This window comes from Toxotes jaculatrix, chromosome 14 (assembly GCF_017976425.1).
Source record: "Toxotes jaculatrix isolate fToxJac2 chromosome 14, fToxJac2.pri, whole genome shotgun sequence".
Taxonomy (NCBI): Eukaryota; Metazoa; Chordata; class Actinopteri; family Toxotidae; genus Toxotes; species Toxotes jaculatrix.
This window is the reverse complement of record NC_054407.1, coordinates 19,309,705-19,334,971: the sequence shown is the minus strand read 5'-3', so window position 1 is coordinate 19,334,971 and position 25,267 is coordinate 19,309,705. Positions and strand designations below refer to the sequence as shown.

General features: G+C 42.9%; 1 protein-coding gene across 3 annotated transcripts in view; it reads left to right on the top strand.

Moving 5' to 3' along the window:
• LOC121193612 (receptor-type tyrosine-protein phosphatase F) overlaps positions 1–24,420 on the top strand; it is a 157,770-nt gene extending 133,350 nt beyond the window's left edge. For all 3 annotated transcript variants that reach the window (XM_041056006.1, XM_041056008.1, XM_041056005.1), the window contains 12 exons: positions 3,062–3,159; positions 7,141–7,264; positions 7,687–7,862; positions 12,387–12,506; positions 13,299–13,453; positions 13,926–14,211; positions 15,459–15,637; positions 18,846–18,972; positions 20,476–20,601; positions 21,661–21,815; positions 22,179–22,314; positions 22,437–24,420. In XM_041056006.1, the coding sequence (XP_040911940.1) occupies positions 3,062–3,159; positions 7,141–7,264; positions 7,687–7,862; positions 12,387–12,506; positions 13,299–13,453; positions 13,926–14,211; positions 15,459–15,637; positions 18,846–18,972; positions 20,476–20,601; positions 21,661–21,815; positions 22,179–22,314; positions 22,437–22,505 (1,751 nt within the window). In that variant the 3' untranslated portion in view covers positions 22,506–24,420. The remainder of the gene's footprint in view (positions 1–3,061; positions 3,160–7,140; positions 7,265–7,686; positions 7,863–12,386; positions 12,507–13,298; positions 13,454–13,925; positions 14,212–15,458; positions 15,638–18,845; positions 18,973–20,475; positions 20,602–21,660; positions 21,816–22,178; positions 22,315–22,436) is intronic.
• The last annotated feature ends 847 nt before the right edge of the window (positions 24,421–25,267 follow it).

Sequence of the window (25,267 nt, the reverse complement as noted above, 5' to 3'; positions counted from 1 at the left end):
AGGGTGCCCGCCTCAGCATCAGCCTTCTTCCTTTTTCCTCCTGATCTCCTCCCTCCTCCCCCTGGTCTGCGCTCCTCCTCCCTCCATGAGCTCCTTTCATTCCACCCAGCTGGTAATGAGTCCTGCTGCCTCTGATGTCAAGGTGAGCCAGGCGGAGGGAACAATGGAGCTGAGAGAAAATGTCAACCCCGGTGCACGCGCGTTTGTGCGTTTCTGTGTGTTTTCTGTCTCTCTCTCTCTGTGTGTGTGTGTGTGTGTGTGTGTGTGTGTGTGTGTGTGTGTGTGTGTGTGTGTGTGTTTATATCCCTTCTCACGGGTTATTAAAGATCCCATTCGCCGTACACACACATACACACACACAGCCCCTTTGAACCCCTGCAGAGGAATTAAGCAGTGCTGCTGCTCTAAAAGAAGCCTGTTCTTCCATCCTCCCACTCCACCTCTTTCCTCTTTTGTCTTCCATTTCCCCCTGTAGGGTAATCTCTCTCTTTCTCTCACTCTATGCACCCCTCTCTCTCTTCATACGTCAACATTTATCTCTTTCTTTCTCTCCCTTTCCACCTCGCTGTTTTGCTTCAAGAGCGGTGATTATCAAAAATCACGTTTGAGACTCCAAGGCTGAGCTGAGTGAATATTGAACAGCACATTCCTCTGTCTCTGGGTCCTTCTCTCTTTGATTCACCCACAGCAGGTGAACATTCCTGCTCTGATTCTGATTTTTGTTAAGTGGTCCAGCAGATTGTAGCTCATGTCTCCAGCATGTTGGTTTGTTAAACAGACCTCGACTGTACCTTTTGGCACTTGAGCAGCAGGCATGTGGTCCTATGAGTAGATGACCTGGTTTATCGCTGCCAGGCCTGGTTCGTTTTGTAGTATTTGCACATACTTAACTGAGATCACGTGCGTTTAACAGTTCAGATAAAGCATGTCGTGCCATTTACAGCTCGGCGCAGTTTGCGGGACGAAGTAACAGGGGAGCATTTTAAAGGGAAATTCAGGTCTCATATAACCTGGGTTGTAGTTTTGGGCATCATTAATCTCTGTGATAATAAGATTGTACTCACCAGGTCCAGTGGAGCAAAGAATAAAGGCAGTCAGACAGTTAAACAGGTTTGAAACAAACTTATTTGAAAGAGGAAACAAAATCAGGTGGTAAAATTATCACCCAAACTGCCAGTTGTAAACATCCATCAAAGTTTATAGACTGACCATGCTAACTGATGGTGTTACGCACGTACACAGTTTCCATGTGCAGTGAGTGGATGTTACCAAAATCTTGGGTGCACTCCCTTTTATTTTCCGTCCATATTAAGGGGTGTAGAGCACCGGGCAGAAATTGTTGACTGTTGTAAGAGAATTCAAATTTCCTTTTACACTTCAGGTAAAACATGTCTTGCCCTTTACGCAGTAGTTCAGTTTACACTGAGCAGTCACAGGAGTGTTTTAAAGTCAGGCTTTGTATGCTCTTCTGTTTTACAGCCTAAAGTACACTGCTTGAATTGTCCTGAGAGGGCAAACACCAACAGCTGTGCACTGCAACTAGCTTGAAAGGTTATTTGCAGATACTGTTTGGCCCTGGTCTGATCCTGAGCCATCTCCATTGATTGAGTGTTCTTCCTCCCTCCTTCACTCTCCTCTCTCCACAGGTCCCAGCTCTCATCGCTGCCCCAACACTCCAAGTTAGTCTGCTCTCTCACCTACTGTGTATTTCCCACACATGCAGTCTCTCCTCCTCTCTCACTCGCTCCTGATCCCATTCCCCTGTTGCAATCCTGACAGACATCACAAGCCCACAAGCTTGAAGCCTCTGGCGTTCGAAGGATGCAGCAGTGTCCTCTCTAGACTGTGAACTTCCCACAACACCTTTTTTGGTGCGGAAGCGGAGGACTAGGTGGTTTCATGGATAGTTGAGCAGTGTGGACAGTTACACTTGCTGTACATTAGCCTTGTTATCTATGACTTCACTCTCCATTTAACCAACAACATGGCTATAAAAGACCTGGCTGAACACGCACAAACACATACACACTGATGTTAATGTGCTTATAGGTCCCCCTGTGTGATAGCATTAAATTAGTATAATTGGTCAGGTCTCATTTTGTGCAGTGGCCATAGTTACTAGGCATTAGCCATTAGCATTGCAGCAATAATGAGCTTGCAGCAGTCGCTCATCTGAAAGCATGATCCCATGACCTTACAGATGTGCTCAGCCAAGGGCACTAATGTTAATCTCTATACCAGTGTCTTTCTGATCTGTGTGTGACTTCAAGGCTATATGTTAGGTTAATGATGCTCCGTGTATAACTTTAGAGCGTCTTCATGCGTGGCATACAGTTAACTTTAAACACATAAGGCAAGTTCCCAGCAATCCGTTTAAGCACAGAGCCTTGCCAAGTTCAGAGGCACAGGGGGAATTTGTGTCGGTAGATTAGCAATAAATCATCCAATAACCCGGCGATGAGAAATCTAGAGAGCGGCAGGGGGGTTGTTTGAAATTAATCCAGCCCAAGCGCTTCAGGCTGGGCCGAAAGATAGTCTATTGTAGGGAAAGAGATTTTCAAAGAAATGAGTTTTGGCTGGTGACCAGTCAGTTTTTTTCCTCTCTGGGAAGTGACAGTGTGACTGATTTGTAGAGACTTGTGGGTTCTTGCTCTGATCCCACCTCTGCCACCAAATGAGCGTTGTGGAGTCAGAGAGATGTCTGCCTCCTGCTTCCTTCCAGGAGCATGCTCACCCAGTCACTCATGTGCATCGCCCAGCCAGCCCCACCTCTGTCCTCCTCACTTAGCATGACGATATCACCAAATGTCACCAGCCTGTTTCAACTTGTGCGCTCTCTCTTCTCTCTTTTCTCCCTCTCTTCATGCATTGTTGAACAAAGTGCACTCTCCTCACCGTTAGCCACAGCCACCTCATGGTCCCACTGGCAGCCTTCACTCACCCTGTGGTCCAACCAGTGTTTGTGTAAGTCGATGTGAATGTCTGATGTAGGAACAGCCAGGTCTCACTCTTTTCTTTGTCTTTTCCCCTCTTCTGCTTCCTCCTCCTCTTCCTCACCCAGGAATGAGGGAGCACCCGCCCATTCCTGTCATTGACCTGGCTGACCACATAGAGCGACTGAAGGCCAACGACGGCCTCCGCTTTTCCCAGGAGTATGAGGTAAGAGCCATGCACTAATAGTATATCAGTATCTCTGTCTTTCGAGCATATAAATGTGTCTCTTTATTGTGTCTGGGAGGAAGTTTAGTGTTTGTGTGTCTTTGATCCCATATCCATGTGTTCTAATGGATTATGGAAGACTTCTTTCATAGACATTCTTCAGTCATTTTTACAGCTCTATTACCAATCCCACCAGGAAACCAGCACTTACATTAAATGCTGCGAGATGCTTTTTCACAAAACTAGCAGGTGGCAAGTTGCTTAAGCAATCTGTGTGCGTCTTGATGTTTCCCCGAAGAATGTTATTTTGCAGGCGGTATCTCCGTCGCAACTCTGTGAGGGATTATCTCTTGTCAGTGTTCTTCCTCAAAAAAAAAAAAAAAAAAAGGGAGCAAATTTGCATTTAAAGTGGCACATAGTTGGACTGGGGACTAAGCAAGGCCAGATGAAGAGAAGAAGTATCCTTGAATGCAGAAAAACAAGAGCTGTCTTTTAGTTATTTGTTCTGATTGTTCGATCTGTTTTGTCTAATCAGCTCTGTTCCTCACATTGATGGATCCAACAAAGCTGTTGGAGTGATTTTAGATCTTTTTTTGCATTCGCCATGACCTAAAAGGTTATGTGATTGCCTCTGTCTGTCTGTGAGCAGCATATGTTGCTACAGCATGAAATTTGCAGTGCAATTTCACACTCCCCAGAGAACCAAGCAAATTAGCAAAACTAAATGATAATATAAAAGACAGACGAATGGACAATGCTTTACTCTTATTCAACAACCTGCAGCTGTGGAATCACACACTATAGCTCCTACTTAGTAAAACAATTTCCTCTGGTGTTCAAAGGATGATTTAGTCGCTTGACCAGTTGCACTGCTATTGAGAAGAAACCTTGCAAATGTATGAGTCTGTCAGTAATGTAATCTGACGTTACCTGAACCAGATTTATGGACTAAATTCACGCACAGTCCATTGAGAATTAGGCAACGAGCTGCAACAAAACAGCTGAGAAAAACTATGAGAGCATGCAGGCAGCACGCTGACATTTATATAAAGGTAAGATAATGTAACTATCAAGTTCTGTGAATGTGGAGGTTACATTATTGCCGCTTTCAGTCGGCTATCTTTAGTGTTGAGTAGGAGTGAGTAAGTTCAGCGGTCCATCTAAATCATCCTTTAGGTGATAAACAAAGATCACGGTATTGATGTTATGCTGCGATAGATCGTCTCCTCTCAGACTAAACCCAGAAAATGAACAGTCTTTCAATGAGCAAGCCAGTGAATCCAGCTTGTGAATAACTCATTGCACAGGTAGCTGCTGTAATGTTAGGTTAGCATGAACAACTGTACTAGATTAGATCAGAGAGAGCAGTTTGGAAATGTTAACTGGATTTTCTGAGGTGAGTCTGTCCATAACACTGCAGACCAGAGTGACATGAACACCTCGTGACAGACACCTGTAGCTATGGTAACTGTACAAAAAGACAGGGAAAGCTGAAAGACATAAAATGTCTAATGCAATCTAATACAACAGCCGTGGGCCATTATAATGCGTGAAGGGGGGCCATTACAACGCATGACAAAATATGCATTATATGTTTGTATGCAGAGTTGCACATCATATAATGTAGTATATAATTCTAATAGATTTTTGATGTGGTTCACTGTGAAATTAACAGCTAACTGGGGAGATAATTAGACCTCGGTAAAAATCTGCACTCAATTAAGTGCTTTCTTGTGTTGCTCAGTGCCTCTCCAGCACATCGCCCTCCCGGCCTGTTGAGTTAGTGTAAACGAATCAAGCCGGAGAAGTGGCTTGTATGACTGCAGGCAACCAGCCCGGCCCCCATTCCCTCCCTGCGCCAGTCATTCCAAGCCAGGGAAGACCCCCTCCATGCCCGGCAGATGGCCGCCCGTCTCTGTGCCAGCCGAGGCGCTGTGGCAGAGCTCATGGCGCTTTGTCACAGTCACGTTCGCCGGCTGCTCCCGTTGTGCCTTACCCCAAGGCACAGAATTTGTAGAGGCTTCGCCACTTCCTCTCCCTGATGTTTTAGGCGGCCTGACACTTCCTTTACCACCAACGCCAGTCCGCATCACACTGAGCAATGAGCACACTGGGTAATGAGCAGAATTTGTCAATCAGACATGCTGCAGCTCCCCCTGACAGTCTTTTTATCGCAGGAAGCAATATCACGCTACAGTCGTCATAGCACTATTATTATGTTCATTTGAAAGCATTTCCAGTGTGTCAGCGACAATACCTGCGGCGTTTGCTTCTCACCTCTTTCTACTATCTCTACCTTACTTGTTTGCTAGTTGTCATCAGTCTTGTGGGCCCACTGTGTTCACTGAGCTCTCAAATGGATATGACATGTTTTGACTGCAGATGAAATCTTTCTCTTCATACTGGCAGGCATGGACAGAGAAATTGACAGAGCTGAGCTCATCAGCAGCAACATGCCTATGCCCACATGACTCTTACCACTGAACGATTTGGAGCCACAGTAGAAGTTTCTTGCATATGAGCACTCCACATTTTTCGTGTCTTGTTCAAAATTACATAGTTTGTACACGGCTGTCTCTGGAAACTGAAATAGTCTGATCTAAAATAGCCTGTTCATGACTTTTATGCCATATTTTACTTATGTGGGTGTCACTTTACTCCACAGGACAAAATAGGGAGAGCTAGAAAGTTGCTTGTGTTGTAGAGCAGTATTGAAAGTCAATTTGCTGTACCTGTGACACGCAAATGAAGTGACAGTTATAGTGGGACAAGCCACACTTGCCTCATGTAGCTTACTACAACATCAGGTTAACACTTAGAACACTTTTACTCGTCATTTTATGGCCCAGGAATCTCTGTAGGCCTCACTTTGCACCCTTTATTTTATCTTTTATCGAATAATAATTGTTATTATGTTTGACCTGTCAAGTTTTGACATGAAATAACCTCTAATAATTAAATTAGTGCTGCAGCCACATTAAGTAAGTGAAGGAATTTCGAAGGTGTCATTCCGAGTCCTGCTGGATTTGTGAGGCGAAAGGTCTGGGGAATTAGTGGACATGGTTCCGGTGAGAGCTGAGGGGGATCGATACAGAATAACAAGAGACTCTGTGACATTATTGAGCCAAGGGATAGGAGGCCGTCACATATCTCCCCAGATCAATATGTATGCAGTCTACTGTCGTCTTTGCCTGAGAGACAAATGACGTAAGATGGAAAGGTTTAGAAGCTGAAAGGGGGAGGGAGAGACAAAAATACAAGATAGGAAAAGGCAACAGAAATAGAAGATGAAAAAAGAAAGGAAGACCAAGAATGAGAGGAATCATGGTTACCGCAAGCAGTCATGCATATGACTTCTCAGAATTGGGTAATTCAATAGGAGCATCCTAAAGGGAAAGGATGGGTTTTTGTGGTTGCCTACAAGCTTCAGCAAAAACACTTCCTCAGCTCCCAGCTAAAAGCAATTCATTCACATCATGTTGGGTTTAGAGGAATATGTTGGCTCCATTGGCAAAATCGATAATGATGATTTGAGCAAAACAAGTGCCTTTATATTCCTGCTTCATTAGCATTCAAGACGTCAAATGCCATGCGAATAATTAACCTGTTAATGCACCAACAGAAGTTGCAATATGGCGCTTTGTGAACTGAAAGCCTCAGCCTGTATAGAGACTTCCACACAATACATAGCCACTTACCTGTAGCACTCCACTGTGGCTTTTCAAGTGACATGATGTCAGTATATGCTCCATTTAAAGGCTTTGTTGTCCATAGTGTACTGCTGTTGAATGGGTGACAGCAGACTGCAGTGTAATTTTGCCCTTTCTTTTTACCAATGTTATACTCAAGTTCCTCCCATTGTGCCTTTATTTTCTTTGCATTTCTTCGCTCGATGTCCCTCTGTCCACTCTCTTATAATCGTTCTCTCTCCATCTCCCTGTTGCTTGCTTTCTCTCTTTCCATTCCTGCCCTCTCCCACAGTCCATTGATCCAGGCCAGCAGTTTACCTGGGAGAACTCCAACATGGAAGTCAACAAGCCAAAGAATCGCTATGCAAACGTCATCGCCTATGACCACTCCAGAGTGGTGCTCACCTCTGTTGATGGTAAGAGGTCATGCAACCACTTAATTTTTAGATAGCCATTGACAGAGGCTGCCATTGTTTGAGGCCTCCTTCACCATTACCATTGACATTTTGTGTTCTGGCAGCTGCTCATTTAGAAATCTCAGTTTTTGTATCCACACACAGCCCATGCACCCATTTTCCTTCGATCCAGAGGGTTGATAATATGATCATTGGAAAGTACCATGCATCACAAGTGATTGACAGGGGCAGGCTGTCTTTGCACAATGTGTGTCAAAGTGTTCAATATCAGCAAGAAAAATATCCATAAGTGTGTCATTCATTTTGATTAAAACGGTTCTGATCTTAATCTAATCTCTGTCTGAGCAATATTATTAGATCAAATAACCACACTGTATAATATATGAGTTATTGAGTTATTTTCTTACCGCTCCTTGTTGCAGCTGTGCCAGGCAGTGACTACATCAATGCCAACTATATCGACGGCTATAGGAAGCAGAATGCTTACATCGCCACACAGGGGCCTCTGCCGGAGACACTGAGCGACTTCTGGAGGATGGTGTGGGAGCAAAGATCCAGCACCATTGTCATGATGACTAGACTGGAGGAGAAGTCAAGGGTAAGGAGAGACACTGTGTGATTTACTATAAAACACTGTCAACTAAGGCAGTCATTGACCTGAGAAATAAACAATTTATGAATTTATAATGGTTACTTCATAATATATTAATGATAAACTAGTGAAAAAAGCAAATAGAAATATATTTTCCTGTTGTGAAATGTCATCAAAACACTTTTGCTTGCAGCAGATTATTGTAGAATAGAGGGTATGAATACATGGTACAAGACCCTTTACCACTGCCTATTTACTAAGCCAACCATCAGGGGGCTCCTATGACAGGGGGGAGCTGCAATACTACTGTCTTGTAAAACCGAAATCAGCAGTACTGTGACGTATCAGACAGTTGGTGTCGTTGTGAAATGTGGTAAGTTGAAATATGGCCAGAAATGGAGTTTTCTTGACATATATATATATATGTGTGTGTATATATTTATGTAGCTCGAAAACAGGGAAGTAACATTACAGCCAACAAAGCCTGGAGGCATATAGACCCCCACTCCTACTTTAAAGCAGGATTTGTCAGCCTGATCAAAGTCACAAGGACTTCAAAGGGTATTTTGGTTGTCTGTGGACAGTATCGCTTCATGTTGCTTCTTTTCTCCTTGAGTCTTCTACAGTTTCTTAAAACTTCTGCATGAAAACCTTATAAATGTTTATGAAACAAAATTGCACAATAGCTTTTTAACCCCCCCCCCCCAATATTTGTTTGCCGATTATGGTGGAGTTACCATGGCGACTTTGCTTATGATGACAACACGTGCATAGCCTCTACTGAAAGTGAGAGGGTTTTTCAGGTAAATTATGAACATGTACAGTGTACTGATATTTAGAGATTCATAATAATGCAAAATCTCTTTTATTCATTATTTACAAATTGCTCAGAGTGTTCAATACTTGATTGCTGCAAATTTAATTTTGCAACACATGCCAAGGCTTTATAGACGTAGAGTGTCTCATTTGTGTGTGCACTTACTGAATTTGGCTCTCGAAAGCCGCAGCACTATAATGAAAACTCTGAAGTTGGAGTTAAGAGGATTGTCACCCAACAACACCCGTGTGCTCCTAAAAATACATCCAAGCTAATAAAAGCAAAAAAGGAGCACATGGGAAACTTGAGATTCAGAATTGGGATGGGTTTATTTAATTACCATCACAAAATCATGCTCATGAATTCCTTGGAGGAAATAAATCAGTGTGGAGCCCTGCCAGTACGTGGTACATTATTAGTGTGTGCATGCGGTGCCCTAATGAAAGAGTCCCCAGACTACGAACTGGAAGTAATAGGGATTGTAAATGAAAGAGTTCATTTCCAAAATCATAGACATTGATTTTTTTTTGTGATTACCTGAAGCTCAGTTCATCTATAGTGAATGTAAAAAAAGCAACCCTTTTTTAAAGACTTAAATTGGTTACATCTTTCAAAACACTATCATCTGTTTTAATTCTGATCTATCGACGATATCAATCATTTAAGCTAATTATGAGCACGCTGAGTCTTTTTGGAGCAGAGCTCATTTATTTGTAACTTGGAGCATGCCTGCAGTGCGGTTATGTTTGATAAGATTACTTTTATTACCATTCAGTCTGTCTCGGAGAGGTTATATGTATCCTGTCAAATACCTTTATGTATATTTAGCATGTCTGAGTGGCAGTTTCAGATCTCTGTGACAGATGACCATGCTCACTTGCTTCGATCCGAGAGTCACAGGCGTGTATATATGTGTATATATATACACACACACGCACACACACACACAGGGACAAAATAATGTAAACCTCACAACATAAGAAACGTGAAATGAAACAGCCTCTCAGCCTGTCCCCACCTCCTACACACATTTGAAAAAAAAAAAATCAATTGGCTTGCCAGCACTGTGGAGAGAGACACAAAGAACCGAACCCGCCCTGCACCAGCTGGGGGTGGAAACATTTTTGCCCACTTACATCAGACTACCTCAAAATCTTTAGTATGTCATAATTATAGGGGGTGTAGGGAGCTTTTGGGCAGTGGTTTGATTTCCAAACCAGGAGAGGGTGACTAACTCCTGTCTTAATCCCCATAAACAATTTTTGGCTGCATTGTTGGCATTTATACTTTTTTCATACAGTGCAAATGTGTTAGCAGCTACAAGAAATGTTTATCAATATAATATGCGTAGTGTATTACTGTTAAGACACAAGTATATATACATCATAGTTACAACCTTCACTACACAGAGTAGTAAATGTTTAGTTACTGCAGTTTGCATTATGCATGTGATCTAAATGTCTGTCACAATTTTTAAATTGCTCTTTCCAATGTGATATGAAGCAACAAACAGTGAATTGGATTGATTAAATTGCCTGTGCAACGAAAATGACATTATTTAATAAGTGGAGCAGTCCTGTAAAATCCTATCAGACTGCAAATTGCATCAAACAAACAATGCTTGCGAGTTGAAAATGAATAGACATTTAATAAGATAATTACAAAACGTCACAGAAAGCTGACTCCTGATTAGACATTTTGTACTGCGACATTTTCAGGGATTTCTGTTATTTTGTCCAGTCCCTTCACATACATACACATCCGCTGTTTGTGTCTTTCTCTCTCACGCACACAGATATACACATATGGTGAGTGAGTCAACCTCCCACCACCCAACCAGACTGATGTCTTATGCCAAACAGAGCAGGAGCTTGACAAATATGATGAAATCCGGCAGCAGGCAAATTTCAGCTTCCTCTAGCGCTATCATTACCAGTTAGTAAAACCCTAAAAGGTCAGAACTTGAAATGAGACCAGAAGTATTACTCACTTATGTGTGTGTTTTTGTGTGTGTGTGTGTGTCTAGATAAGAGGTCTGTGTCCTCTGCAAAAGGCCAGGTGACGACATGTGAGAAGCAGGGTTCAAAGCAGAAGCAGATGATAGTGAAACCTGCGGTCTGTGTGTGTGTGTGTGTATGTGTGTGTGTGTGTGTGTGTGTGTGTCTGTGCTCATTTATGTGTGTGTGTTTGCGAGGGAGAATATGCCACCCAACCTCAGACAGCACAGAGATATTCATTACAGTGGTGACTGCTAATCCATATGTTTGTACTGCAAGCGGTTCCCTATCACTCAATTGAGTTTCTCCTGCAAGGTCTACCTCCACCTCTGAATGGGAGCTGTCACCAGGGGAGGTGAAATGTGAGGGGGTGAATTTTAGCACATTTTGTTTGTCGATTTGTACCAGCTCACTGAGACAGCCAAGGTGCTTCCAAATGTCAGCTCAGTACTGCAGTATCAATATGATAAGCTTACCCGCACCACATCTCTTCCTCTCATGTTATCCAAATCAATAGCAGCAAGTCCTAGTCCCAGCAATACTGGCGTTAGAACAGGAAAATCTGAGTACAGCAGAGTTTTAGTGCTTCTCTGAGATTTTTTTTTTTTTTTTTTTTTTTAGCTCATGCTCTTATTCAGAGTGCCTTTGATTGAAGACACATGGGGTTTGGAAGACAATTGCTAAGGACTTAACCTGCCTCACTGCCTTCACCAAGAATTTTCTGAACACAGAAGCTTCTAGAAAGCTTGGCTGGCTACGCCGAGTGTTTAGATAACGATGTGACTCACCACCTCAAACTTGCAGACTCTGTGAACAACTATTAAATTAGGTGTGAAAATCCATTGAAGCGTGATTGTGTAACTGTATGGCCTATTTTTGACTCTAAATTATTCAGAAGTAGTTTTGGACAAATTTTAACAATGTTTCCAGAACAGACACTTTACTATTGCTGTTTGAAAAGCAGAGCCAAACACAAATGACAGCCACTAGTTCATTTCATAAATCGGGTAAAGAAGGGTTTGTGTAGGTATCTGAGTCAAGAAGAGGAATATCAGCAGTTTCAAAGTCCTTTTTTGTTCCAGTGTAGTGCCAGGTAAGGCTTGCAAACCACAAGGAGTGAAGTGAAAACTGTGGCAGAGGCCAGTCTGTCATTTTAATAGATACACTGAGTGCAGCAAAGCCACTCAGTGCCAGTGCTTGGAGGATCTTCAGCCTCATCCACAGTTAAGTTTGTTCTCTGCACATATGGAGCCAGGTGGCTGAACCTGCTGTCCCTTAATGGCAGGCCAGAACAGGCTTTTAGACACATCTTCCTCCACTATGCAGCACCCAATCATCACAAATGCGCCAAAAGCATACATGACAAAGGGTTGCGAACCACCTGACAATTAGCTAATTGAAAATGATCACAGGCTGGTAAGAGACAAAGTGGGCTTTTTAATGCCCTTTTGAAGCCGTTTCAAATGGAGACACACATGGATGCACATGCATATGCCTGATACACTGCTGCTCATTTTTTTTTTTTTAGGAGATACAGGAGCTGACTCTGAGTCAGGTTTTAATTAGACAGTGGACAAAGCCTTTGATCTGACCTCTCTAATGTTCCCTCCTTGTTAATCAGTGTGATCCTACAAGCCTCTCACCTGCCTCATGGCGGATGTGAGAGGCAGATCCACTCCTGACGGTGAACCCCCTCTCTCTCTTTTGCTCTGCCAGGTGAAGTGTGACCAGTACTGGCCGTCGCGAGGAACAGAGACCTATGGGATGATCCAGGTCACCATGCTGGACACTGTGGAGTTGGCCACATACAGCGTCCGTACCTTCGCCCTCTACAAGGTACGGTACTGCCTTTTCATTTGCAGTTAACTATGAAGCGAAGCATGCTCATGAAGGACATGTTCCGAGCAGGTAATTGCAGTTCATCATTAATGGGGTCATATTTTAAAATGTAATTTCTTATTTTTCTGAAGACCGATAAAGGCTATTACCACTGGAATCGTTTTTTCACCGCTGTAATTGGTTTTTAACATCCTAGATTTGTCTCTTGTTCTCTAAAAAGCAATGAAAGATGTCATTTTTTCACTTTGATTCATATACTTTAGTTCTGCAGTGATATGACTGATGCTTTGTCCTTTTATTTCTCCTCTTATATTAGTTACTCATAATTTCCAGCATTATTGTAATTCCAAATTAAATGCAAGTCTCCAGCTTGAGGAGTTCATTGATTTCAATCAGGAATGGTGACCATGCCAAGAAACTGTTTCCAAGAAACTGCTCAAAGGTTCATTTCCAGAATTATACACATTATCTACACCTACACTTGCAGAATGATCACAGCCATGAAAGTAGAGCACATTGTGTGTGCTGCTATCAAAGTGATGAGCCAAATCAAGACCCTTGCTTAAAATAGCTGCATTTGTGACAATTAAATCACTTGTTCTTTTCAGATTTTAACCGTAGAATTTCGGTTCCCTTTCATCAAATAGTGTGACCTTTACCTGTTCTAATCATTTGTTCCCAGTATGACAGGTTTCTCTTTAAAAAGCAGCCAGTTACATTTCACGATGTCAGAGTATCCCACTAAGCTCAAGCTTATGCCTCTCCTCTTTACTGACTCTTCTATTGTAGAATGGCTCCAGTGAGAAGAGAGAGGTGAGACAATTCCAGTTCATGGCCTGGCCGGATCATGGGGTGCCAGAGTACCCCACCCCCATCCTGGCCTTCCTACGGCGGGTAAAGTCCTGCAATCCTCCAGATGCAGGGCCTATGGTGGTCCACTGCAGGTGGGTGCCTACGCAAACTGACTGACTGAATTTTTGTGCATTTAGAATGTTCTAAATGCATCCCGCCATATTTCAGATGACCGTTCACACATAGAACAACATACAATGTCACATTTTCACACAGTGTGTACATCGCATCGTATACACAGCAAAAGGGACCAGTTATAAGTTAACATTGTTATGTAAAAAGTCACACCTTATAATACAGAACTCATTTGTAGCTCATAAATAAACATAAATCCTAGTGGTCAACATATTAATTCAGTACAGTTGTGATTAAATAGCTTATAAGGCACAGTCCAGCACTGTGCTTTGGTGCTGGTTTTGTCTGTATAAATGTTTAGCAATGTGTTTGTACTGTCTGTGGATGCTGTTATATCGTGTAAACACATATAAGATAATTATCTGTTATATGTAGTGAAATATAAAATCATTGACCCCTCCTCTCCCTCTCTCTCTCTGTCTCCATCAGCGCGGGCGTGGGCAGGACTGGCTGCTTCATCGTCATCGATGCCATGCTGGAGCGCATGAAGCACGAGAAGTCTGTAGACATCTACGGCCATGTGACGTGCATGCGTGCCCAAAGGAACTACATGGTCCAGACCGAGGACCAGTACATCTTCATCCACGAGGCCCTGCTCGAGGCTGCCACCTGCGGCAACACTGAGGTGCTGGCCCGCAACCTGTACGCCCACATCCAGAAACTCACCCAGCCCCCGCCCGGCGAGACGGTTACTGCCATGGAGCTGGAGTTCAAGGTGACTGATAAACAGACTCCTCAGACAAGTATTACCTAAGGCTCTATTTGATTACTTATTCATGGTAAAAAATCAACTATTAAGTTTTATTAGTGTTGTCCTTGACTCCTACGGGATGTAATGAAGCATATAACTTAACGAAAAAAAAAAAAATCGTTTTAGAACAGTTTTCTCTTGGGGGGTGACACTGTACAGAAAGAGATATGAGTTTTTTGATAATTAACAGAAATGGGAAAAACAATGCTTCTCAGTCCAAACTGATCTGCAAGCACCAGGCTGCACTTCCTTTTTCGTTCTATGGCCTTGTCAAAGTGCAACAGACTGCAGAAGCTGACCTTCTGTCGCTGTTGTTCCAGATTTATACATAGAGCTTTAAGCATCCCTGCATGCCAGTGTCGGAAATAATTAATTCACAGAATAAGCCAATGCACAGAAATGTGTATTGGTGACACTGGTGCTGAGGCGTCACAGCAGCTAGCGCGGTAGCATCGGCACAAACAGAAACACATGTTTCAGGGACAAGCAGACCAGAACAAACACTCATAAACACAGAGACACAAACACATCAACACACGTACACGTGGAGAGTTACAAACTGACTGACACTCACCCATACACACAGCTGGTGTTCAAGGTGACTCGCAATCACACGCACACCTTCTGTCAATAGCCATCAACTGTGATGTTATTACACACTTTCCTCCCAGCGCGGCTCTGCCATTAGCCCTCTTATGACCATGATCCATTCTGTTTGAAGTGATAATAGCATCTACACTTCTGCCAACGACAGAGAATGAAAGAGTGAGAGAATGATTGCTTTGTATGTGGGGGCCACAGCCTCAATGCCCACACAGTCTGGCCACAACACACGCACACAAATTCTCCCGAAATACCATGACTGTCCATACTCACTGTGATGTCCATCTGTGCTCTGTCCACTGCCAGTACTGAGCTTCTCACGCCTACAGTCCTCCAAGGAAGCTCTGGGACTCAATGGGACACAAGTCCACTACACTTAGTTATACGAATAGATATCTAAAATACCTGCCAGCCTTCTCTAATTGACTCTGATCCCTCTTATTTTGTTGAATTTCTTATTTATCTTGACAGAAAAACCTTACGTCTGAACAAAGACTTGTTAGAGAAGCATTTCAGACTTCTTTGTTTACTTCAGGTCACAGGTCACTAATTTTTTTCTCTCCATTGCTCTCTCACTGTCTGGTTTCTTCCCACCTTGCAATAAACAGAGACTGGCCAACTCCAAAGCCCACACATCACGCTTCATCAGCGCCAACTTACCCTGCAACAAGTTCAAGAACCGCCTGGTCAACATCATGCCTTTTGAGTCCACTCGTGTCTGCCTGCAGCCTATCCGTGGTGTCGAGGGCTCTGACTACATCAACGGCAGCTGCATCGATGGCTACAGGTCAGCAAAGGACTTAAACTTCAAGATTCGAGCTGAACACAATGACTCTGATGTTGAAGTGCTGACTTCAGGCTTTGAGGGACAAGGGTGGCATTTTTATAAACCTGTCTAATCCAACTGGACACGATGGACCAAACTAAAAGCAAAAAGCCCCCGAGATAAGCAAAATGTGAAGATAGCTGCCTTTCAGGCCTGGCAGAGCATCACCAGGGAAATAACAAGTGTCTGCAGATGTTAATGAGTCATACACTTTAGACAGACATTGACTGAACAGGCCTTACAGCCAAATGTGAAATATAATGAATATGTTTAGGTTTATACTAACTTTGGAATCACTCTGTCTCAATACATAGAAAACTATAATAATACATGGTTCCTCTAAAGTGGATGTAAACATCCTTAAATTAAATCTGAGAGTCAGCGCTTTAACATCAGTCATTATTTTATTTCATAACTAACATCCTGGAGCACAGAGCCAACACAAACAGAAATCACATAACTGTCCTAACACCTTATTGACTGCTCTGAATGTGACAGGTCTGCAGTTTTCTGGCATCACCGATTGTTATAGGTGTGAAAAACACAGTAGGTATTCACAGTGGACTAGATAAAAATGTATGGGAGGGGACTGAAGAGGGGGCCGCAGTGGACAGTATCCAGTTGCAAGAATTACTCCCTGCTCTGTTGATGTGGCTTTCATCCGCTGAGCCACTGCCACTTTCGTATCGAAGCTACTGCATGTCCTTGTGAGCTCTGTGAGTCCAAATTGCTTCCTAGAGGGAGGAAGATGAAAAGGCAGCTCTCTGTTTTATATCTATATAAGTACAGGCAGAGACAGACAGAGCTGACTCTTCTGAGGTTGAAGTGTACAGCGAGGGGATGGATTTAGCAGGCGTGAAATGTCATTCAGTCCATACGGGGTTCTGCTTCGTACTGGGCTGTGACAGACACAACACCTCCACCTCCACCTCCTCAGCCCCCCCCCCCCCCCCCCCCCCCCCCGTCCCTCTTTCTCCAGTCCTTGTTGTTAATGAGAAGGTGCTCCACAGAGGCCAGCCCTCCATTGTTGCTGTGTAAATAGCATAATTGCAGCAAGAGAGATTGTAATGAAGTGTGTTTTCCCAAACTCCTCCCTCCCCTTTTTCTTCCTGTCTCCATGTTCTCTGCTTTTCCCTTTTTCCTTCCTTTTTCCTTCCTTTTCCCTCTCTGTATTTGCCTCCCTAATCTGTCTCCTTCCCACCTCTTTGCTCATTTTCTCTCCCCCACCCTCTTCTCTCTCTCTTTCACCATCTTAATTTCCCAGCCAAACATCATGGCAAAGACAGACATATCCGGGTGGGGACCTGTTGTGTGCACCGACGGCACTGTGTAATTAAGCCGCTTTTAAAGCCCAGGCATAAATAAAAACTAAACAGGGGCCTCCAGTGCCCTTCACCCCAGCGCCTTCAAGAAAAGCCAATAATATGCTAAGCTAATGAGAGGCGAACCATTGATTCCAGCTATGCTATCAGGGGTGCGAGCCCTGGATATGCTCTGATGCAGGCTGGAGTTTTAGCATTGTAATGAGGTTGAAATGAAACACTATGTCCTCAAGCACTGCAGTCATGTGGGATGATGCAGAGAGTGCTTTGTGCTGTTTGGCACTGCGCTCATTGGGACACTGTGTGCAGAGAAGTCAGTTTTGTGTGATACGGTTAGAATTGTTTTTGTTTTGGCTAGGGGCCGTTTTATGGGGAGGTTAGAGGGGTCCACCCTATCAATTTGAAATTTAGCATTCATCCCCTGCTTAGCTTTGCTTTCCCTCCCTTCCCTACCCTCCTCATCTGCTCTTAAATTCCCCTTTTCTACATACTACGTTCTCTCTTCCTTTTCCTTGCTTCTCTTTTCTTCCTGTTCCTCTCTTCTCCCCTCCTCTCCTCTCTCCTCTCCCATCCCCTTCTCTCCTCTCCCTTCCTCTCCTCCTCAGCAGTCAGTCCTACTTACCACTCCGATGACCAGCTGGAGAGAGCAATGCTCACTCTTTTCGTCTCCTCACATTTTCCTCTCTCCGTCTTCTCTCTGTACATCTCCACTCTTTGCTTTGCATTTCTCTTTCCCCCGTTTTCATCTTTTTAATTTGATTCCTCACTCTGTTGCCTTCCCCTCCTCGTATGCCATCTCCTCTCCTCTCCTCTCCTCTCCTCTCCACCAATCTGTTGTTTCTTTATTTGTGTGAGCGAGGCCCTGAGCATATTCTAATCTCCGGATTCCACATTAGTGCCTTGCCTGCAGCACCTTCATTAGTTGTTCAGCCATGGCTCACTGTGTCACTGCGTGCGTGTGTGTAGTAGCGTGTCTGAATATACATGCGAACCTACTGCACGCGTAAATGCGTACACCTGGATCCAAGCTTACATGTGCTACAAACATGTGAGTGTGTACATGCACGATCATGCCTGTGTTTGTGCGTTGGATTACTCAGCTCCCTCTCTGTTGATCAGTACGCTGCTGCCACCTGCTGTTTGACAAAATAACTGCTCAGCTGGACCAAAGTCACGTAGGACACAAGCAGTGGATGAGCTCATCTCTAGTTTTGTGAGCTCTCTCTCGTTCTGTGTTGTGTTACAGAGGGGAAGGAGGAAGAAGGAGAAAGAAGCAGAGGATCTGAACAGGCTTAAATAGCTCAGTGATGGCGATAGCTGCCAAGGATTATTTGCTATGTTCATTAAATTGTGTAGGAAATTGTCGTCAGCATTATTGCAGAGACGTTTTGACAGACAGTACAAGGACAACAGAACCTTACATTATCTTCAGTTTGCAGCTGAGTGCCTTTCAACAACATGCCTTTATGGATTTTGAATCAGTTTCCCACAAGTCATGCTGCTGTAGGTGCCTCGTATTTAAGTGTCCACCAGATGGTTTGTGTTGCTTTCATAGACCAAAGTGGAATAACACAGAAAGCTCTCCAGCCATTGAAATTTATTTGAATAGATTTGCGTCTGAATGACTGATCGGTTTTGTTGCACGTTTCACATCCAGTGTTATTAAATCTTGGTTTGTGGGCTGGATTACCAGCCTTTGCCAACCAGTCTACGACAACAGCACTCTTTTATCACTGAATTGTTTTGTGAAATACTTTATAATACCAGTGTAAAAGCACCATAAACTTTATATTTATGTTGTGTAATGTTTAATCTCCTGCTTTCTCTGTGTGAATTTACGTCCTCAGACAGCAGAAGGCCTACTTGGCCACACAGGGCCCACTGGCCGAGACCACCGAGGACTTCTGGAGGATGCTGTGGGAGCACAATTCCACCATCGTCGTCATGCTCACCAAGCTACGAGAGATGGGACGGGTAATACATGGATATATGCTGTGCTTTATATGAATGCTTGCAGCACCTGTGAGGTCACTGGACCATTTCAGTGGATGATAACTGTCTTTATATGCTGAGCTGAGGTGTTTCAGCTAACTTACTGCATCACACTGGTCAAATATTAATTCATTCCAACCCAGAGCAGTAACTTCAGTTGAAAGGTAACTTCCTTATCACCATGGGAGGAATGTATTTGGGTTGAAACATGCTACTGTGTCAGACTGGTTGCAGTAAGAGCGTACTGATAATTCCAACTTTATTTAAAATGGGATCTGTTTTGGTAACAATGGAGCCAAACTGTGTTTTTTTTATGGTTTTTATACTCAGACCTTTCATGCTGTAGATAGTCTACTTATGATAGTTTGTCAAAGTTCAATTTTGGGACAATGACCTTGGAGAAAGTTTAGGCAGGGAGGTGTTATTGTGCACCATAACTAAATAAAGAAGGGAGTGAATCTTAAATACAGTAGTTTAACAGTTTGTGAAATACACTTTTGCACTTCTTGCTGAGAGGCAGATGAAAAAGTTAATACCACTCTCACATCCGTCTGTTAAATATTAAGCTGCAGTCAGTTAGCTTAGCTTAGCACAAATACTGGAGACAGGGAGAAGCAGCTAGCCTGGCTCTGTCAGGAGTGATTCCCTGGATCCTCTTCCAGTTTTGCCCGTGATTTCAGCTGGTGGGCTCTGCTGGATGTCATACACCTGTCTCTGGCTCTCCTGATGATACCTGTCTGCCTCTACACCGTCAGCTGTCCAAAAAAGGCAAAGATACAAAAAACAAAACAAAAAAAAAAAAAACAAAGGTGCTTGTTAACAGATGTTTTTACCTGTGGGCAAAGCCAGGATAGCTGTTTCCCTCTGTTTCATGGTTGTACCCTGCTGACTCCAGCTTCATATTTAAAGGACAGAGACATGAGAGTGGTATCAGCCATCTCATCTAACGCTCAGCAAGAAAGCAAATAAATCCATCTTCCAAAACTTCAAACTACTCCTTTAAGGACAAAAAGATCAGTGCGCTCATCTTGGTACCGGTTTGATTAAATCCATAATATCTTAGACTGAGCCGTTATTTGTGATTATGCAGGTGATTCTGACAGCACTCAACTGCATTTTACAGCTTTTATCACCCTCTCATCCTTAATCAGAGTCTAAGGGAAAAAAAAACGCTCATGTACATCATCGCTGTAGCTAAGAACACAAACAAATTATGTAAATATTTTGCCACAGAAGATGAATCAGATAGTATTTCAAAACCATAGATTAGACCATCTGGATTTTCATTTGTAAGCAGAGACCTTCTCAAGACTCCAAATGACTAATAACGTACAGTAACCTGTACTAATAATATCCTGCATTAGTATGCCAGGCTTTTATTATGTTGAAGTAATTTTTTTCCCTCTGAATATGTTTGGGAAAGTATTGTTCAAATGTAAGTGCTTAAATTTTTTTTTTTTTTTTTGCGTCTCTTTTCTTTTGTAGGAGAAGTGTCATCAGTACTGGCCAGCAGAGCGTTCAGCCAGGTACCAGTACTTTGTGGTGGATCCGATGGCTGAATACAACATGCCCCAGTACATCCTCAGAGAGTTTAAAGTCACAGATGCCAGGGTAGGTTGGATTCACTGTGTGTGAATATCTGTGGGTTTGCCCTTGTGTGCGTGTGTGTGTGTGTCTTGGTGGGAGGGGATGAGGATTGATTGGCATTTTACACAAATACAACCATCCTACCCAGATCCATCTTAATTTTAGGTTTTCATACAAATGCTGACAGTCAACGCTAAGTGTTAAGAATTATACCGACTGTGATTTCAAGGTAGAGATGATCAGAATGCATCCCGTGTTATTTCTCCTGACAGGTTGACATCAAGTGAATGCGCCATCAAACATGTTTACCCAGATTTAGTAACAGTATGCTTGCTCTATGGATTGTATGTGTGTGATTGCGTGGACGTGTGTATGTGCATGTGTGTTTCAAGATCACTGTGAAAAAAACATGAAAAGCATAGCCTCCAATCCCCGAGGGCCGGCACTGGAACTCCCTGTGATGCAGTAGTTTCAATGAGCTATAAATACACTTTACTGTCATCAGAAGGCCCACAGTACAGCAACACACTAATCCCACATATATTTCTTCTTTCACATATATATATATAGTCTATATGTGCACTGAGAGAGACAGAGATTTGGAAATAAAGTCCTGATATGTACAAAAAAGAAAAGAAAAGCCATTTAGGTCACACATGCTGAGACCACAGTGCTGTCAAATGTGCTGCAGTTCAGTGTTTGTCAGTCCTGGATCTTGGACGCCACATCCCTGCTGGTTTTCTCTACTTCCATGTTGTCAGCTTTATTCATATCACATCCCAGGTGTAAATTAGATGATTAGATGGCTGCCGTGAAAAGCAGCAGGGTTACGATACTCATGGACCTCAACCTGAGAGACTCCGCTGTGGTGTTTTGTTGTTTTTGTTGAGTGCACATAAGAGCGAAGGCCATAGAGGGATGTGCGAGGCACATCCTGCAACGCACTGCAGAGTGTATTTTGATCATAGAGATAAATTAAAATATTAGAGTAAGCTCAGCTGAATTAAACACACAGCATGCATCATACTAGTCTTTGTATTTTTCTCTTTAATGTACTTAAACTCCTCATTTGCTACTCCTCAGGATGGACAGTCCAGAACAATCCGCCAGTTCCAGTTCACTGACTGGCCTGAGCAAGGAGTGCCAAAAACTGGAGAAGGCTTCATTGATTTCATTGGACAAGTGCACAAAACCAAGGAACAGTTTGGACAGGATGGACCAATCACTGTACACTGCAGGTAAGGAGGAGAGACGGCACAGATTAATCATAAATTTAAAACAAACAACATACTAATATGCAAATGTTGTTTGACCCCAGAATGTAGAAAAATAAAATGTATGTATACGGTGCATTATAAGCAAAAAAGTAACAAAATAGATATTATAATGAATGTCACATGCTTATAGTCCAGGTAGACTCTCCTCCCAGTACTTTTTAAAAATAAAACTACATTCCTAGTCGGCCTTTATCAAAGCAACCTGAAGATAGTTTCACATGTAAAGTGCAGTGTGCTTTATTTTACTCATTTTTAACATTAAAGTCACAAAGAGTGACTAGCCTTAGACAACAAATGTGATAAATATCCCTGTGTGCTCCTCAGTGCCGGGGTGGGCAGGACCGGAGTCTTCATCACCCTCAGCATCGTGCTGGAGAGGATGAGGTACGAGGGCGTGGTCGACCTCTTCCAGACAGTGAAGACACTTCGCACCCAGCGGCCTGCCATGGTGCAGACGGAGGTAAGGACGACACACTGACAAGTAATATTTGAGACACAGTATGAAAATGCTGAGGAAAGGAGGATCTGTAATATTCCAGGCCATGCCTATAGACTTGCTCACCGTCGTCTTCTTCTCTTCAGGACCAGTACCAGTTGTGCTACAGGGCAGCATTGGAGTACTTGGGGAGCTTTGACCACTATGCAACGTAACCACTCCCTCCGAGCCGCCTCCCTGGTCAAACCTCTCAGGAGTGTGCCAAGTGTCCCATCTCAGCCACCATCCACTCACTTGACCCCCTAAAATCCAACCCCCTCGCAGCTACCAGAGGGGAGGAGAATGGGATGTGCTTGCAGACCCAGTGACGGGTTCAACCAATCACAGAGATCCACGCCGACTTAACCAACCACGTGAAATTTTGCTTTAAAAATAATAACGGAAACATTACAGTGACTATGACAAATAGAACAACTCTTGTACAGATGCGACAGGGCAGACTGGCATCTCGCCTCTCTGCTCTGTCGATGCCAAACCTCCCTGATTGTCAAAGGCTACTGGTAGCACTAAGAGAGCATTCTCTTTGTTTTTTGTTAGTTTAATTGTCAATATTATGATTCATTATGTCAAATGTTATTGTTAGTATACTTTTTTTGATGTTTTTAATTATCATTTTAACATCAGACATTTCTTCTGTCTTAAACTGCCCAGCCTTGGGCATGCATTATTTTCATAATCGGTACTTTTTTTTTATTTTTATCTTAGGGTACTTTAGCACAAGGGACATGTATTTTTAACACGTTCCTAGGTACTAATACGGGAGGACCACTGTTCTCTGAGCTGCTGTCAGATTTCTTTTATCACATGACATTATTGTTTTATTCATATTATGTGTCATATTATTTGTTTTTGGTCTTATTCAGTTCAATACATCAAAAAATTGCCTTTTCACATGCTGTTTCTGATAAAAAAAAAAAATCAGCTTTGAGAAAATTGATTTCAGAACACACTCTTGATAAAGTTGTCCTTCAGTAAACATGGTAGCTAGCTAAAAAAACAACAACAAGTGAATTAGCGATATAAGAGACTAAATAAGAGGTGTACAGAAATGGAAAGCACATGATTTCTATGGGTTTTTGTTTGTTTGTTTGTTTGTTTTTCATCAGAAGCCTATGGCATTGAGGCCTTCATACTCCACAGCGGAGAACTTACCTGAGGAAAACAGACTTTTATACCCAAAGGGTAGTTGACAGAAAATAACAGCTCCCTGATCTCTGAATATAAATGCTCTTCAAGTCCCTCCCATCTCCTCGCTGCCCATTAGCCTGGTCGGTTTGCTGGAGCTGAACCACACACACACACGCACGCTGAAAAGGAGCGGAAGTGGTTCATATGGGCTGAGGAGTAGAGCCATCAGCGCTGGCACCTGTACAGAATCAACCATTCCTACCAGAGGGAAAGAGACTCAGCCCTTTGGACTGAAACCTGATATTATTTTATACAGAAATAGAACTATAAATATATATATATAATTATGATTGATTATATATATGTACAATTACACATAGATATATACACAGCTTCAAAAGTATATTGTTAAAATGATTAATTCTGCTGATCTACCAACCCTAGAGACACTGCAGAGAGCCTGCTGTCCTAGAGTGTGTATAAATGGAAACACCGTTGTATCTACTGTAATACCATAGTAACTTTGACAGCTGGTTGTCCATCTGAATGAGCAAAAACAGCACAAACCCCCCCACCCCACCCATCAAAATGGACGACTCCTCACTCAGCACAGGCCATCGCACTACTCAAGCACACATCTTCTCCCACACGAGCCGCAGGAAGGAGCGTCTGAACCGAGAGGCCTAAACGTTATGGTGGTGGTGGTGGTGGTGGTGTTGGAGGCGGTGGTGGGAGGGAGAGGGGGGACTTGAAAACGCTGGCGACAAAACAAAAATGTTCATTTTTACCTTGTGAATGCTTAGTGCTGTAGGGGTTCGATCTGTTGTACACACAGTCTGTTTTCTATTTGTTGATAAAGAACTGGAATTTAAAAAGAAACTGTTGATGAAAAAGAAAAAACATTGATGTTAATAAAGTTAAATAATTGGGTTTTTGTACAAATCCTGGCTTGTGAAGTTTTGCTTTTGATTCTGTTAAATCTCTTGTAGTGCAGGTTTGTTCTTACGTCTTTCGCCCTTGCAGACATCGGCAAACTGTGTCTCGCTTTGTCTCCCGTTGCAGGGAATGTTGTCCATTACTCCGTCCAAAATGTTTCCCCATGAATTAACACTATGATAAGTTTAGTTCATTATCATGTCGCCTTTGTTTCAAGTCATTTCTCTCAAACTTCTTGTTCCATTGACACAGCTCAATGTTAATGTTCAGATACTTGGAAATGTGTGTGGTTGTGTGTGTGTATGTGTGTGTTTGCAGGAGTGCAGCGAGGAATTCGGAAAGATATCCACCCCCTCCTATTTTTGGAAAGGTCCCCCAAAACCAGTTTTTGTAATCCACTGCTGGTCACACTTGACTTTAATTCCCCCAATGTAACATGTACAAGCATATATAAACATTTAACAAGTGGTTTCTCACATACTAATGTAAGTTTTAGAACAGCTTTATTTTCCAGTTATTACTGAAATATACAAAATAATCTTAACTCAAAGTCTTCTTACTGTTTTTTTTTTTCCAAGGCTTTCAACCATCTCATCACACAGTCTTCAACAGCAGATGGATTTTGCTCAGTTGCCAGGGCGATGGCTTGGCTTTCATCTCTATTTACTCCATTAAGGTCATTTCACGTATGAGGGTTTTTGTGTTCGTGGCAAAGAACCGGATGACTGTGGTTGGTATGTTTGCTTTCTTTGTCGTGGAGATACCACTGTTTTTCAAATCTGATCAAACTACACCCACACAGTCCTGATGGACCAGATTAGCCGAGGCTGCGTCCAAAATAACTACCTCGAGT